Source organism: Micropterus salmoides, unplaced genomic scaffold, assembly GCF_014851395.1.
Source record: "Micropterus salmoides isolate LMB-PRFRI ecotype aquatic unplaced genomic scaffold, ASM1485139v1 Ms_hic_scaffold_4012, whole genome shotgun sequence".
In the NCBI taxonomy this organism is placed as follows: Eukaryota; Metazoa; Chordata; class Actinopteri; order Centrarchiformes; family Centrarchidae; genus Micropterus; species Micropterus salmoides.
The window spans coordinates 461-15,465 of record NW_024043388.1 but is presented as its reverse complement, the minus strand read 5'-3'; the positions used below and the strand labels follow the sequence as shown (position 1 = coordinate 15,465).

Below are 15,005 nucleotides of genomic sequence, written 5' to 3'. Positions count from 1 at the left end.
CTCACTTGTGTCTCTGGACTTATGGTGTTTTATATTTGTTGCCACTTCATCACAGTATGCTTCCATGAAGGTGCCTTGTAAAGGCCACTTTAGTTTTCCTTTCGTTCTCCCATGCCACTTTTTCATGCATTTTTCAATAAATTCTTTTTGATCTGGGTGATTGTTTATCACCACTCCCATTGGAGTTGCGTTCCCTTGTTCCTTCACCATTCCTGCCCCCATATAGCCCTGTCTTACACTATGTGCTGTTCTACGTATCTCTGGTTCCTCGTCTGTGTCTTTAGTTTTTATCGTTACCAATATCTTATCTACTGTAACTCCTGGCTTATATTTCCTTTCCCTTGTGGGATTGTATTCTAATCTATCCGTTCCGTCTCCTGCTGGTGTTTTTGTAATGCACCCAAATTTGCCTGTTTCCCAGTTAACTCTCCTAGGGACTATTGTGAAGCTCAGTCGTGGATTTGAGGTCACTCTATTGCGCCCTGGTATACCATACCCTGCGGGCAGTCCCAATGCTGGACCTAAAGGTATGGCTACAGTAGCACTAGGGTTATTGCACAACCGCTCCAACACTATTGCAAGTGTCTTTGGTGTCCACCACCTGCGTATCACCTCTTTCCACGGCACGTCAGGAAACTCGTCCTGCACTTGTGCCAAATTAATGAATTTTGTCAACTGCCACAATTTCTGATTTATCTCTTGTTCAGTTTGCCATTGCTCTACACCATCCTCATCCTTACAGGTTCGTTCCAACCAAAAATGTGTTCTTATTCCTTGTGTTCCTATATCTCCTTCCTGTGTGTAGTGTTCTGGCAAAAATAGCTCGTCTTCACTGCTATTTCCCTCTTCCATACACTTTATCTCTCCTCCACAGCTATTTTAGCTATCAGTATTCTTCTCTTCACAAATATTTAATCAGTATTGCTGCTTCAGAAGCCTTTAATAATATTTACAAGTTTTAATTGTTAAACAACTTTTTCACACTAGTCAATCAAATTAATATATAGACATTATTTATTTTACACGCCTTTCACTACTCAGACACTCAATTTTAATTTTACATTGATTAAATATTTTCAAGTATATATTTTACCCTTTTCACTCTACCTATTCTATTTCAGCAGTATTTACATGCACGTGCGCCTTCTGACTCCTATCTCCTGCCGGCTTCTGACTTTTATGTACATTACCTAGGCTTTCAGCTGAATAGTCTGATCCACTTCCTCAACACAGACTTAATTTACACTGCCTAGGTTTATTTCCAAATTAATTAGCCTGATTCACTTCCTCAACACAGACTCAATTTACTCTGCCTAGGTTTATTTCCAAATTGGTGGACCTGATTCACTTCCTCAACACAGGCCCAATTTACACATAAATATAGCCTCTCAATCCACTTCCTCAACATGAGGGCTTAGACAGAAATGATTCACTTCCTCAACACAAAATCTGTCTTTATAAATCGCTACTCAATTCACTTCCTCAACATGAGCGCGTAACACTTCTTTAAGCACGCTTTATTCTCCTATCCTGCCGCAGTCCTATTTAGGCTCCTAGCGGTAACGTGCTATAGTACATCCGCCCGTTCAGTCCGAACCTACCATCGAAGAGCCCCAACACTCAGTTGAAATCCTGCGATATAAGCTCGCGGTAGCCACGTGATGACTATTTATTAGCCTATTTTTGCCCATGCAGCCCCGAGCCAGTAAGTGGAGCGCCCCAGCACTCAGCTGTGACCCTACAACTCTCCGATCCGGCGGTATCCGCAAAAATGCTTAAATTCTTATCTCTTCATCAGCTCACTACGCCTATGCAGTCCTGTTCTGATTGGATCGAAGCTCCCCGACATTAAGTCGAAGCGCTGCGATTCTTAAAAACAGCGGTATTCACGATGATGGCTGGAAAAACTTATTTTACTTACCCTTAAAAGCAAACAATTAAACACAAAAAGCGCATCTACTCTACTAGCTTTACACACTTTGACATAGACATATTCCGCACCATGGTTCACACACACATGCAAATTTAGCTGCTATTGCATTTTGCCTGCATTTAGATTTGCACCGACTCTTACCCCCCAGCGTTTACTTTCTTTCTTTATTTAGTTTCAATTCCCCATTAAAATCCAAATTTCGTATTTTAGTAAAATATTTTATACTTAATTTACTGCTTTTTGCACTCAAAATTTATTCTAGGTTCAAGATTGAGGAGACTTTAAGATTCACACCTGGGCGGAAAATCCCGTATTCAGACACAGTTAAAATGCAGAATTTTGGTTAAACAGGTATTCTGCTTACCTTTTCTATGTGGCCACGTGTCTCAGATACAGGCTGTCCGTCCCGGTCAGAAACTCTCGGCCTCTGGACTCAATCTCCTGGCTGGCCTCGCCAATTGTCGGGTCGGAAATAAGGACCGGCCGGGCCAGTAAAAGACCTGGTCCCTACCCTAACCAACGTAATAAACTCAATAAAATTACTCTATTAGATTTCTTCTTTAGTCAAAAAACGGCGTAGTCAAAAACTTCACTGGAGACGGTCAAGAGTCGGTGCAAAAGAGTTTATTCCAATAAAGGACAGATAAACCCGAGCAACATCCCTGCAGGTCTCAGGATGGAACCGAGTTGGTGGTCAGCGAACATCGCCTTATATTCACCTTAAGCTCCACCTTGTCCCTCCCTTCAGGTGGGCGTTACATCTTAACTCCTCCTTATCTCCTCCTTCTAGGTGGGCGTTACTCCTTAACTCCACCTATGGTGTTCGCTGACCATTCCTCCCCTTTGGTGGATTTCTTATCCTCTACTGCCATCTAGTGGCCTTTTTCTTGTACTGTTTTACCAAATTAACCCTTTCATTAATGTTACAATTTCCACTTTTTAGCTGTTATTATATGTAATTATTGTTACCATTTATCTCTCTTTATATTTTTTACATTACTGGATTAGAAATCCACCAATATGTTTCAACTTCAGTCCCACCGTATTTTTTAAAAGTTATACAGGCATAGTTTGACACCATTAAAACTTAAACACTTACAATCGTATTTTTTAAAAGAATTAATAAGGAATAACATATTTCATACATGTATAACGTGATTCAATGAACAATATGATTTAGCAATGCCAACCATGAGAGTGCTTTGTCTCATACAAGTTTTCTTTCGGCAGCGCAGAGCTTGGTTGCATGCAGTACCTAGCCGTACCAGGCGCCATAAATCACAACATGTCATGATCTCATTCTTGGCTTCAGTTCGCGATGATCTCAGCCCTGGCGTACGTGACTTTCTGCATGTGCCTTGCTTCTAATGAGCGGGTTACGGTTGGCTAGGTTTTGCCTGCGCGGCCTGAGCAGCTCCTCTGCTCATTAAAAAGCACACGTTCATGAATACACAGAGTATAGGAATAATGTATGATAAACACACAGAATATAAGAATAAAATATGAGTTTAAACTCACTCTTTAAACACTCAGTAGGTATACACTCAGTAGTAAGCACTCAGTAGTAAAACACTCAGTAGTTTAAACACTCAGCAGTCAGACTTCACACTAAAAGAATCAGTAGTAAAACACTCAGTAGTTATAACATATTGCAAACCATTGATAAGGTGTATAAATATAGAAAAAGAATCTAACAATCAATCTAGGATTTAGGCCTTATGCAATCAATCTAGGATTCAGGCCTTATGTGTATTTAGGCCTTTAGGCCTTATGTATACTTAGGCCTTTATTCAACAAGCCCCCAGCTGCAGTAGTGCGTAATATTCATCCAGCCAGACGAATGATAACGAACCGTTGACAGCACGTCCGCCGTACTAGCGACACAACCCGTACACCGGAGACGGAGTGGAGCGGACTGGGCCAGGAGATTGCAGAGCGACCGACTCGCTGCTGACGGTCAGTGATCGTTCGCTCTGGCTGAATGAAGTCTGAAGCTCCCAAATTTACGCATGGATGGATAGAGAAATATAGAAATTAATGGCAATAAAGCATCCTGTCAATATTTTAGAGACCCCCCAAAATATCACAAATCATGCTTTTAGGGGAGCTGATGTCCTCTTTAGGGGAGGCTCCCCCGTAGTTCGCACCCTGCACACACACACATACACCGTTGGCGCTGCGCTAAAAGTCATCTGTCAGTTATGCCTGAATGAAGTTGTCATGTCATTGGAGGAAATAATTTGACTTGCAAAAATACAGGAGGCCGCCTTACAAACGAGTGTGTGGAGTAATTTTTACCGTAAGGTTTTGATGCTGTCATTAAAACCTTACACTCCAGTCCAGCAGGTGGCGCTAATGCACCTAAAACAGTTTATTTATGTAGGCCTATGCTTTGGCTGCTGGTGTGTATTTCTTGTATATAAAGTATGTAAGGTATGTAAATGTAATGTAACCGTAGGTAAGGACACGTGGAAGTTAAAATACTGACATAAATACTGATAACATATTTTGGGCGGTTTTGTGTGCGTTTTGGCGTTCAATTTTTGGGCTGGAATTCATGAGCAGGATCTGGCACCACTGCACGCCACCCTGCTTACCTTGCTTCCTGGTCTTGCGGGGTAGCTCATCAGTAAATTCCCCTTTTTCTCTTGATTGATCGCTGAAACAGTTAAAATTAGAGAAGAATAAATCCGAGGGAGGGTTGTTGACCTGAATGTTACTCCATTTTAAGAGAAAGTTTCTGAAAAAAAAACATACTCAGAGGCCATATGCCAAAGACATACCAAAAGTTGAGAGCCAAAAACACGATCAGTTTGTCAGGGGCGTGGTTTGTGATTGATAGTTTCAGCAGGAACAAAAACTACATGCGGTAAACCTTCACCTTAAAATTTACCACTCAATTCACATGCATTTTCATCACCTCCATTTTGTAATTTACTCTTTGTTATTTTTACCAGTGGCGGCCCACAGAAAATTTTTCTAGGGGTGGCCAGACGGGGCCACTGAAAATCCTGGGGTGGCACACTAAACACTAAAAGTTAAGGAATTACAGACTGAATTACTGGTTTCTTATTTTTCATTTTACAGTTAATGATAGGCGTTCTAGTTGTCTAATGTCCGTATACTAACTAACTAACCAGTTCAATTAACATTCCATAAAAATCCTGTTTAATGTATTATCTCTATGTGTTAGGCAATTAATTGTTTTTAAATAGGCTAGTTGACCTTTTCCTTAAAAAGACAAATCTAGCTTTTATTTGTAGGAGTGTATTGATGGGGAGGAACAAAACATTTACTGGGAACAAGTCTACTCAAGATTACAGACATCATGGAGCATAAATATATATATATATTTTGATATGTGTCTGTATAGAGTTGTGTAATTATTTATTAACATACTATTTCACCAGTTTGGTGTTATTCTTGTTACAAACAACTACGATAGTTATTCTTGAAATATCCCACTTTTTAACCACCGTTTGACCATTGTCATATTCCTATGTAAAAATAGTGGGGCACCATCCATTTCAAAACATAGATACCAGTAAAACTACCATACTCTCTCTTACTACTGTGTATTTTAACATGTCAACAAACAGCATGGCTCCACAAAACACAGTGAGAAAGAGGAGTTTATTTACACAAGTTACAGTCTCACTGTCCATCCATCCATCCATCGTCAACCGCTTATCCTGCGTACAGGGTCGCGGGGGGGGTGGAGCCAATCCCAGTTTACATTGGGCGAAAGGCGTGGTACACCCTGGACAGGTCACCAGTCCATCGCAGGAGTATCACTGTCACAGTTGAAATGATATTGTTGTGAGCCAGGTTCAGGTGTGAAGAAGTTTTGGAGACTGATGAAGACTTAACATAGCATGGTTTATTGAGCCCGGCCGAGGAGATACAGTGCCAGCATACAACATGTGAACACGTCAAATGCTAATACCAAATCTAAAGGAGAACATCTTGTGGTCCCTTTTATGTTTCTGTCTTCCCCCTAGTGCCTGTAGGTTTCTTTATTAGGTCACCTTCACCTGGAACAACTATCTATCTGATGTTTAGATTCCAATGCTTCGTCATATTGGAATCTCTCACTATCCAAGAGTTGAACTCTAATCTGTGGAGTCTTTTCTTGTAAACATTCTTGTATGGCTTAACCTTGTAAGATTCCCAGAGAACAATCTGCTAGCCCGTCTGAGCTACTGTCTCTAGCTAATCAGTCTATTGTTGTCTTCTTGACGAGGACAAGTACGTGTGAGAAATACCTAAAGCTATAATGTCAAACACTTATGGGGTCAGCTACATTACTCTAAGCTAGACCTGTTCAATTAAGACACCTAAGAAATATTCTCAACAGTCACAAACCTAAATTAAGAATGCAATATTTAAGCCGACACAACCAAGCTCCGAACAAATGAGCCTACAGGGCTAGTAAAGTAAACAGCAGTGAGCTCAACACTGCTGAAGTCAACAAGGTTTTAGGGATCCAGAGATCCTGCAATCATAATGGAAAGAATGTCCGCCAATATTATATATATCCCATTCCCAGCTCCGTACCTTTCAAACAGCAGTGGGCCCGCATATTGGCCTAATAATCAAGAATAATAAACCACTATGAAAGTGGCTATATGACAACAACCGTAATCCGTAGCCTAGTCTCAACCAATCCAGCACAACAATTTGCCCATGCAGGGACCAGCAGCAGAGTCAGGATGATAAAAGATGCTTTCACGCACCACAGAAAGGCGGCACAGCGGTTTTTCCTCTGGCCAAACTTCTGGGTGACTGAAGTTTTTCAGACAGTCCGGCGACTCGTTGTGCCCCCGCAGTATTTGTTGTGCTGCTCAGTGGAGCGCCTGTTGCGATGTTTATCCTTCCTAAGTAACATTGAGCCCAATTTCACAGCATCATCCAGGTGACTCCCGCTGTTCTCACCTCTCAGAAAGATGAAGATGAAAACAGGCACAGGACGGTCTCCCTCGAGGCATAATGTTAACAACCGGTGACACATGGCGCTGTCAGGGCTCCAGTGTTTGTACGCGTAGCTTGCTGTTAGCGAAGGTGCTAACCTGTTGCTGTCTGCAGACTAATAGCTCTCCACACAGTACAAATCACAAAACTGTGTAGCAGTGTGACAAACTTATTATAAACTAGCCAGTCTACTAACTGTCTCTGTAAATTAATTAAATTACACTTTTCTTTCTTCTGCAGCTTGTCGCTACCTCCAAAGAAAACACACACATTCGGCACAACACCGGTACTCTGATCTGCTCTGCCTGTTCCCGCCGCTTAACCAGTCACAATTTTAGAAACGTGATTGCCATCTACATGGACGAAGTAGAGGCCTCTCCTAAAATAAACATCATAGTCTGTCACAGCTCAGGGTCAGAGGTTAAAGATACCTCTTCAAGTTACAGAGCCTAATATGACAACACTTGTATGCTACTATCTATTCACCTTTTAACTCAAATGCAGGGGTTACATAATATACAGTATATAGCATTTTATACATATGCTCACATGAAATTTAGCTAACTGATTAGTTTCATCTGGTTTGATCGATAGATATAATTACAAGGTACAAGTAAGGTACAATGTTGTTTATTAGTCATTAAACAGCACAAGTCTGCATAAAGAAATTAAATTTGTAGTTCCTTCATGCTACACACACACACACACATCATATAATATTATTAATATTAAGTGTAGGCCTACATTAAAAAACATAACAACAATGAAAGTGTATGGAGTGTTCTAACATGTTAGAAGCGATTTAACGGGGTGCCACACCACGTAGTTGCTCTAGTAAATGTACCTGGTCTGCCTGACAGTTTCTTGGACAATTGTTACTGATGGTAGATGTGTGTCAGAGTCCTTTTACCTTTAATACCCAGGATTAGATATTTAAACATTTCTTATCATCATTGTCTTTTACTTCACCTGACAATCTGCCAACACTGTCCTTGTCCTTCAGGATAATGACGTTTTACAAGTCTCTTTAATGTTTCGAATTTCTCTGCCTTGCTATGCTTTTGTATTGCTTGATTATCAACCTGGCATAGTGGGAAACAGCCCTCTGGGGCCCCAACCACCCCAGGTGAATTGTGTGTCAGTTGGTTTGTGTGTAATTAGTACACACATTGGTTTGAGAATATGCATGACTAAGTCCATCCTCAAGTAGTGTGTCCAAATTAAGTTTCACAGCCTTTATTACTTTAGTTTATATGTGATTATATGATACATATTCCTAAATAAAGATGTGTTTCATCAAATTACCACAAAGGAACTGACACACAGTAAACGTAGGCCTGATTAGTATGAGCCAGTCTTCCATGTACAGTGTAGTCTGATGTGTGCACTAGACATGATGGGAACTTGAAGGCGACAGAGGGTGATCGGGGTCCCACCAGGGCCCCAAACAGGTTAAAATAGCCTTGTAAAAGTCAGCACTTATCATTAACATGAATAGGGACACATAATCCAGGCATATTTCCTCCAAAACATTTTTTGATAAAGCAAATTACAACACAAACTAAATTTGTGGGAGACTGTGTTGGTTGTTGGTGGAGAGCTTCCCTTCATTCATGGTAGCTCTCGAGGCTTGATACTTGCTCCACTACCACATACCTTCTTTTCCAAACATAGCTGTTTCTTGCTGGTTCTCCAACATTGCCTACTCTAGCTCTAAATATGCCACTATTGCATGTTAAATATGTATGAGTCAGTAATCTTGTCATCCTGAGGCATTTGATACACAGTGGAAACTTTCAAGTGCTTCCGTTTTGTGAGACATCCTGCTTTGTATCAGCTATAATCTTGGTCAGCTTCACACAGCCTGTGCACTCTGCAGATGGAGAGCACGGTATGTTGGTAAAAGCATAATCTGACGTGTGGGACATGAAAGAGAAAACATATATACAGGACATACATGTGAACCATAGTTTATCATCTGTAGCTACAACAACAATAGTAATAGCAGTAATTTGTCATTCCAGGTACTCGGGGATCAGAGCTGACCATCAATGTGAGGAAGAATGCTTCTGTAACACTTGTGTGTTCCAGCAGTGCGAGCTTGTGTTTCTGCCCTTACCATCTGATCTGCACAAGGTGTCTAGGTGTAACAAGCCCTGTGACAGTCTCTTATAAAACCACAGAGAAATATTTTAACTTGTCTGGACTCAAGCAGAGTAACTCTGGACTGTATGAGTGCTCAGGTTCAACATGGCAGAAGTACAAGTTAAATGTGTTTGAAGGTAAGTTCTACTATGTTTGCTGTACTTTTGTTAACTCTGTGGCTTTTGACAGACTAATACTTGCAGGCTCATATTTCTGGTAGATTACTTGGTAACAGCATAATTCTACTGATAACTTGATTATCACCAAAACCGAGGTCACAACATTTTGCAAAGGATCACATATTACAAACCACAGGGTTGTGTTTGTATGATAAGCTTTCACACTGATAGACCCAAAGCGACCTTCCTAGATCTTCTCCGCAGTATGCACCAACAGAGTGCATTGCATGTTTCTGAACACTGTTCTGCTTTTGGTCAAATAAGCATCAATAGAATCACTGTCATAAAGCATATTTAACCTGCAAGACAAATCAGAGCAAACAATCATTAACGACAAATGAAACAGCCAGAGAGGTCTCACCTGCTCTTAAGGCTAGGTTGGTCAGTATATTCTGAGCAGTACATGTTCTGTGCTGGGCTACTTTCCCCCTTCAGTTCCTTGCATCTGTACGCATCTTTCATGTACACGTGATTTCTTTGAATTCTGCCTGAAACACTTTTCACAGCCCTCAAATTTGATCCAATCTTCAACAAATTTCACATTCTGTCAAACTGGACTGCTGGTTTGATTTTCAAAGGATTTTTTTAAAGGAATTGCCTTTTGTTGCAATTCAGTTCTAAAGGTTGTGACATTGTGGCCTATTTTAGATAAAATGAAGTGAAGCCTGCAAGCTGGTTCGAGCTTTCTCCTCGAGTCTTCCGCTATAATCACATATACGATGTATTCAATACACCATCTGCCACACTGCTCACCTAAAAACTACTGCTGCTGTTCAGACAGCATTTCAAAAGCCCCACCTCCAGTCCAGCATCCACTTGACTCTGACTCTACCTTCCCAAGGGGGGATGTTAGTATCATCACTCCCTGTGTGTCACTGTAGGAGTGACGACAGAGCCTAGACGCAAAATAGAATTCAGAATATGTCAAAATCACTAGTTTGTCCCAGAGAATTCAGTCCTTTTGCAGCACATGTTGCAATATGTGAAGAACCTTTAGTTCACTGTAACCTGTGGTCAATTAGATAGGCCTATATTTTTTGAAAATGTGTATAATCAATGAACTCTAAAATCTCCTGAACACTGATCAAATGCATATCTTTTATGCAACCACAACTGTAAAATGGTGTAAAAAAGATTTTGTAAATGCTCCGTACTTGTATAGCGCCTTTCTAGTCTTTTCGACCACTCAAAGCGCTTTTACACTACATCTGCATTCACCAGTCATACACTGAGCCTAAGTGCTCAAACGGAAACTAACATTCACACTCATCCATACACTGGGGGCAATTCGGGGTTCAGTATCTTGCCCAAGGACACTTCGACACGCAACTAGGGGGAGCCAGGGATTGAACCGCCGACCTTCCGATTAACGGCCAACCCGCTCTACCTCCTGAGCCACAGCCGCAATAAACACGTTGCAATAAGAGTAATGTATACTGAGGACACAACAGCATCATTTCTATATTTGACAACATTTCTCTGATTTCTCTGGTCTTCAGAATCATTTCAGCGTTTTTTCAGAACTGTATTATTGTTTTTGTGAATTAAATACTTTCCACTACATTGATTCTCATATAGTCTATGGTATTTATGAATTAGTCTGTGAAAACAACAGGAACAAAGTTCACCTTTTCCATTAGTGACTGTGGCCTACAGTACTGATCATGTGTACATTGTTAGTTAATCACTGCATTTAAAGTTTTAAGTCCAATAAGCTGATTGTTTCTCTCTACTGTCAATAATTTGCACGCATCAGTGACTCTAAAGTCAAACTGTTGCATAACTGTTTTTCTTTTCACTTTGTCAGATCAAGACCCAACTGTTGTGATTGGGACTGAGGGACAGTCCGTAATCATATCATGTGGCACTGAGCTGGACATCATAGCCGCCTCAGAGAAACACTGGTGCCGCTTGGACAGTGCAGGATTTTGTCAGCCAGACACAATCATGAGTTCTAAAAATAAAACCAGAGAGGAATTCAAGATCCTTGACAGTCATGGCTCATTCTCCCTGGAGAAGCACCAGCTGACACACAACGATTCAGGATTTTACCGACTCATTCAGATATTTCCACATCAGACAAAGGCCTGTGTAGTGGAACTCCAGGTTAAAGACAAACCCAAATTTTTGCACATCAGTCCCGTTCAGGACAGGCCAAAGCCAGACAAGCCTTTTGAGATCATGTGCCAGTATTCCCAGGAGTTGCAGGAATTTTGGAAAAATTGGCTATGTGACGATTCAGAGTGTCCTGAGACAGTGAAGAGCGTAGACGATAGGTTCAGGTCTGCCTAGTACTGACTATTGATCACGTGGCTTGCTCAAATATTAGATCTTTCCAGTGTTTGGCAAAGACGTCAGGGAGCACTGTAAGATCCAGTGTTTACCAGAAACCTTTGATCCAGAATCCTGTTGTAAATGTGGAATTATATAATGTAAAGAATGGGACTGTAAAGGTCACTGCTTACAGCCAGCTTAATCTCATTTGTTTTAAACCTAACAGGTATAATTGGGACAGATGGGATGCAAGGTATAATGACTTTTATTATTATGACCACACTTACTGGTGTAGAGTGAGTTACGATCACTGTCTGCAAGTGAGAAAGAATGTACTAGAGACATTAACCTCAGTCACATTAGAAATATGTGTGACGCCAAATGATGATGGAACAACATATCGCTGCTCACCCGGGAATAAAGAGGTTCGAATTGTTGTCATCGGTATGTACAATACTGCAGATTAAACGTTTATGTTTAAAAAGCAGATATGTTATTTTGTTGAGGAGGTGGTATTATACTCATTTCCAAGTTCAAAATCTTATTTAGGGGTTGTACCAGAACAGGTTTTCATTGTTTCATTTGAAAAAAACACCATATTTTTGTCATACTGCACATTGCTGCAGCTCCTCTTTTCACCCTGTGTGTTGAAGGCTTCGTTTTAGCTATGGAGTGATACATCCTTCTACATTTTTTTTGCTGGGAGTTGCACATGCGCAGTTCCTAGTTAAGGGCTTCAAGCCAATCAGAAGCAGAGAAGGGCGGGTCAGTGAGAAGCCGGTAAAAACGGCTTCGGTTTAGCTGTGTATCCCCTTACCGGTTTAGCAACATGGACTGGAGCAAGAGTTTCAGATTGACGAGTTATTAATTTGTAACAAAAGTATCTTTCATCTATAAAGTTTTAACTGAGATCTGTCTCTACATCACAGTAACAACTTTATGTCCACTGACTGCCTGGAGGGTAGCTAGTGTTTGGAAAGGAGAGGAGAGCTGTGTGCTGCAGCTCACTGTTTTTCCACCGGTGTCTTTTGAGGGTGAGTCGGACTAGCCGCTTGGTAAACGTATATGATGTGCATTTTACTTTCATCCCTGTGACGTCACAGGGATGAAAGGGAAGCGGCTGAACTACAAATAGGGTGTTTTCAGGCAGTTCAGAGCAGAGTTTTCTGTGGGATATGGGAACTCCCTTTGGACTGGACTTTTTCACTTTGCAAACCTATTACATGCACAAAAAAGGTATATAACTCAATAAAGGAGAGGGAAAAAGGCAAAAAGCATAATACCACCTCTTCAAATATTTGTAAAGGTTGTGTGTGATGTATCTGCACTGTAAATGTGTCTGACTTTGAAACCATCTTTCCCTAACGTTAGCAAACCAGTTTTCACGTCTCACCACATCCAAACCCTGACAGGATCATATGAAGTGCTTTTGCAATGTGCCCCCCCCCCCACAGAATCTTGGTTCCAGTTAATAAGTGACGAATGGTATTCCAAGTTTGTGCTAGGATGCAGATTGGTCTCCTGCATGAAAGTCAGACATGCTGCATCATGGCAAATGAAGATGCATTCTATGTTCAGTGACATCACATTTTACTCTCCATCTTACAGCACCTCCTCCTCAACGAGTCATTCCAGCTGTGAGGCCCATAACTCCCGGGAACGTTCTACCAAAGTTGTATTACATGTTCTTTTTTCTAGTATTAGAACATTTATTGCAGCCAGTTTAACTCTGAAGTTTCCTGACACTAAATATTCTTGTCTTCCAGAGCCAATAGCGGCATAGAGCATGGAGTTGGCATCATAATAGTATTGACCAGCGTAATACTTCTTATCATCATTGTGTGTGTTACTGTCACCACATGCAAGGGTAAGTACCAGCAATACACTTTATAATTTATTATAAATAATGCCCACTTGAGATTCTTACCGTATGATAAATGATTTCACACAATATATCATCTATCATTTTAATTAATACAATTTGATTAACAAAGGGGCAAGAAAAATATTCAACCTACAAGAAAGTGATGTATCATGAATATTCATAGAAGGGATCTTTGTGTGGAGTTAGGTTATTTTTTCGTCCAATGTTGTTGCTGTTTAATTGATCGGTGGAGAGCACACTGACATTTAAATGCAGCATAATTACAGGATTATAATAAATATAACTTGTCAGAAATAATAGAAACATGTATAAAGCAACATGATACTGCTATACTGCGCACACAATTATTAGGCAAGTGAGTATTTTGACCACATCATAATCTTTATGCATATTTTCCAACTCAGCTGTACAACAACAGCCGTATAAAGTTGAATGCTCATTGGACTGAAGCATATCAGGTGCTGTGAATTTTTGTAATAAAGGAGAGTTTGGCCTAAGGAGATTAACACCTTATATCAAGGTGTGCAGCTTCATTACCTCAGGTAAAATAGGCCAAAAAAGAGATTGAACTGACAATGAAAAGTCAAAATAGTAAAATGCCATTCAGACGGATGCAACACCTAAACTTTTGAGGCATGACCACCTGTTGCGGCCACAACTAAAGTAAACTCAAGTGTGACCAGCAACAAATCAAAGGACACCACCAGATGATTAGTTATAAGCAAATTAATTTATTTACAAAGTAAATGACCAAAATTCTAATCAAACTATGGGACTCTGGAGGTCTGGCCAAAATAACAAAAGAAGTGAGGAAGACTGGGCTAGCTCACCAAGGGCTGAAGGACCCAGGATTCACCCCTAAACTATCCAAAGGAAGTATCTAACCTAACAAAACCAAAACCGTGAAAACTGAACTACCAGTGGCCTGTACTATGAAGGGAGTTCAACCTCTTCAGAGTTAACTCAGGGTAATCAAGCAAACTCAGGGTTGACAAAGTCTGACTGCCTACACTGTTGTCAACATTACTACGACGGTGAATAACATGTTGCTTGTGCATGCTCTGTATTTTCCCCAGAATGCATGTTGATTGCGTCAGGATATGAGGAGTTTAAAGACACATTAACGGTCAAATCTAACATCATGGCGGCCGACAAAAAAGACAAAACAATTATCTTATCTCCTTTTAAGCCTACTTCAGTCATGACACAATTGCATTAACGATCAGGCTCCCTCATTCATCCTCTTTGTTAACGTATGACATAATACAACATGTGGGCTACCTGGTTGCCTAGGCAACGATAAACTACAGCGCTGCTAGTCAACGGTCTGGGCTCTGCCTCTGACGGTCTACATTCTATTAGCTAAACGTTTGGATATAACGAATTAAAGAACAACATAATAAGATCCCAATGCCCCAGTGCAGTGATGTGGACACTGTGCTATAGGAGCTGCCGTCCTTCAGATGAGACGTTAAACCGAGGTCATGACTCATTGTGGTCATTAAAGATCCCATGGCACTTGTCGCAAAGAGTGGGGGGTTCCCTCGTGCCATGGCAAATTGCCCAACCTGGCTTTCACCATCTGGCCATCTAATCATCCCCCATAGTAATTGGCTCA

At 40.8% G+C, this 15,005-nt stretch overlaps 1 protein-coding gene and 1 long non-coding RNA gene across 2 annotated transcripts; both read left to right on the top strand.

Moving 5' to 3' along the window:
- The first annotated feature begins 394 nt into the window (after positions 1–394).
- LOC119887116 lies at positions 395–11,520 on the top strand. Its single transcript, XM_038698039.1, has 3 exons — positions 395–527; positions 8,929–9,186; positions 11,036–11,520. Exons 1-3 carry the CDS (start codon positions 395–397, stop codon positions 11,518–11,520), a joined length of 876 nt encoding a protein of 291 aa, XP_038553967.1.
- A 7-nt stretch (positions 11,521–11,527) lies between these two features.
- Positions 11,528–13,380, top strand: LOC119887117. The gene is made up of 3 exons (XR_005441623.1): positions 11,528–11,946; positions 13,111–13,174; positions 13,269–13,380. It is a non-coding gene; the product is annotated as an uncharacterized LOC119887117 (long non-coding RNA).
- Positions 13,381–15,005: the final 1,625 nt, after the last annotated feature.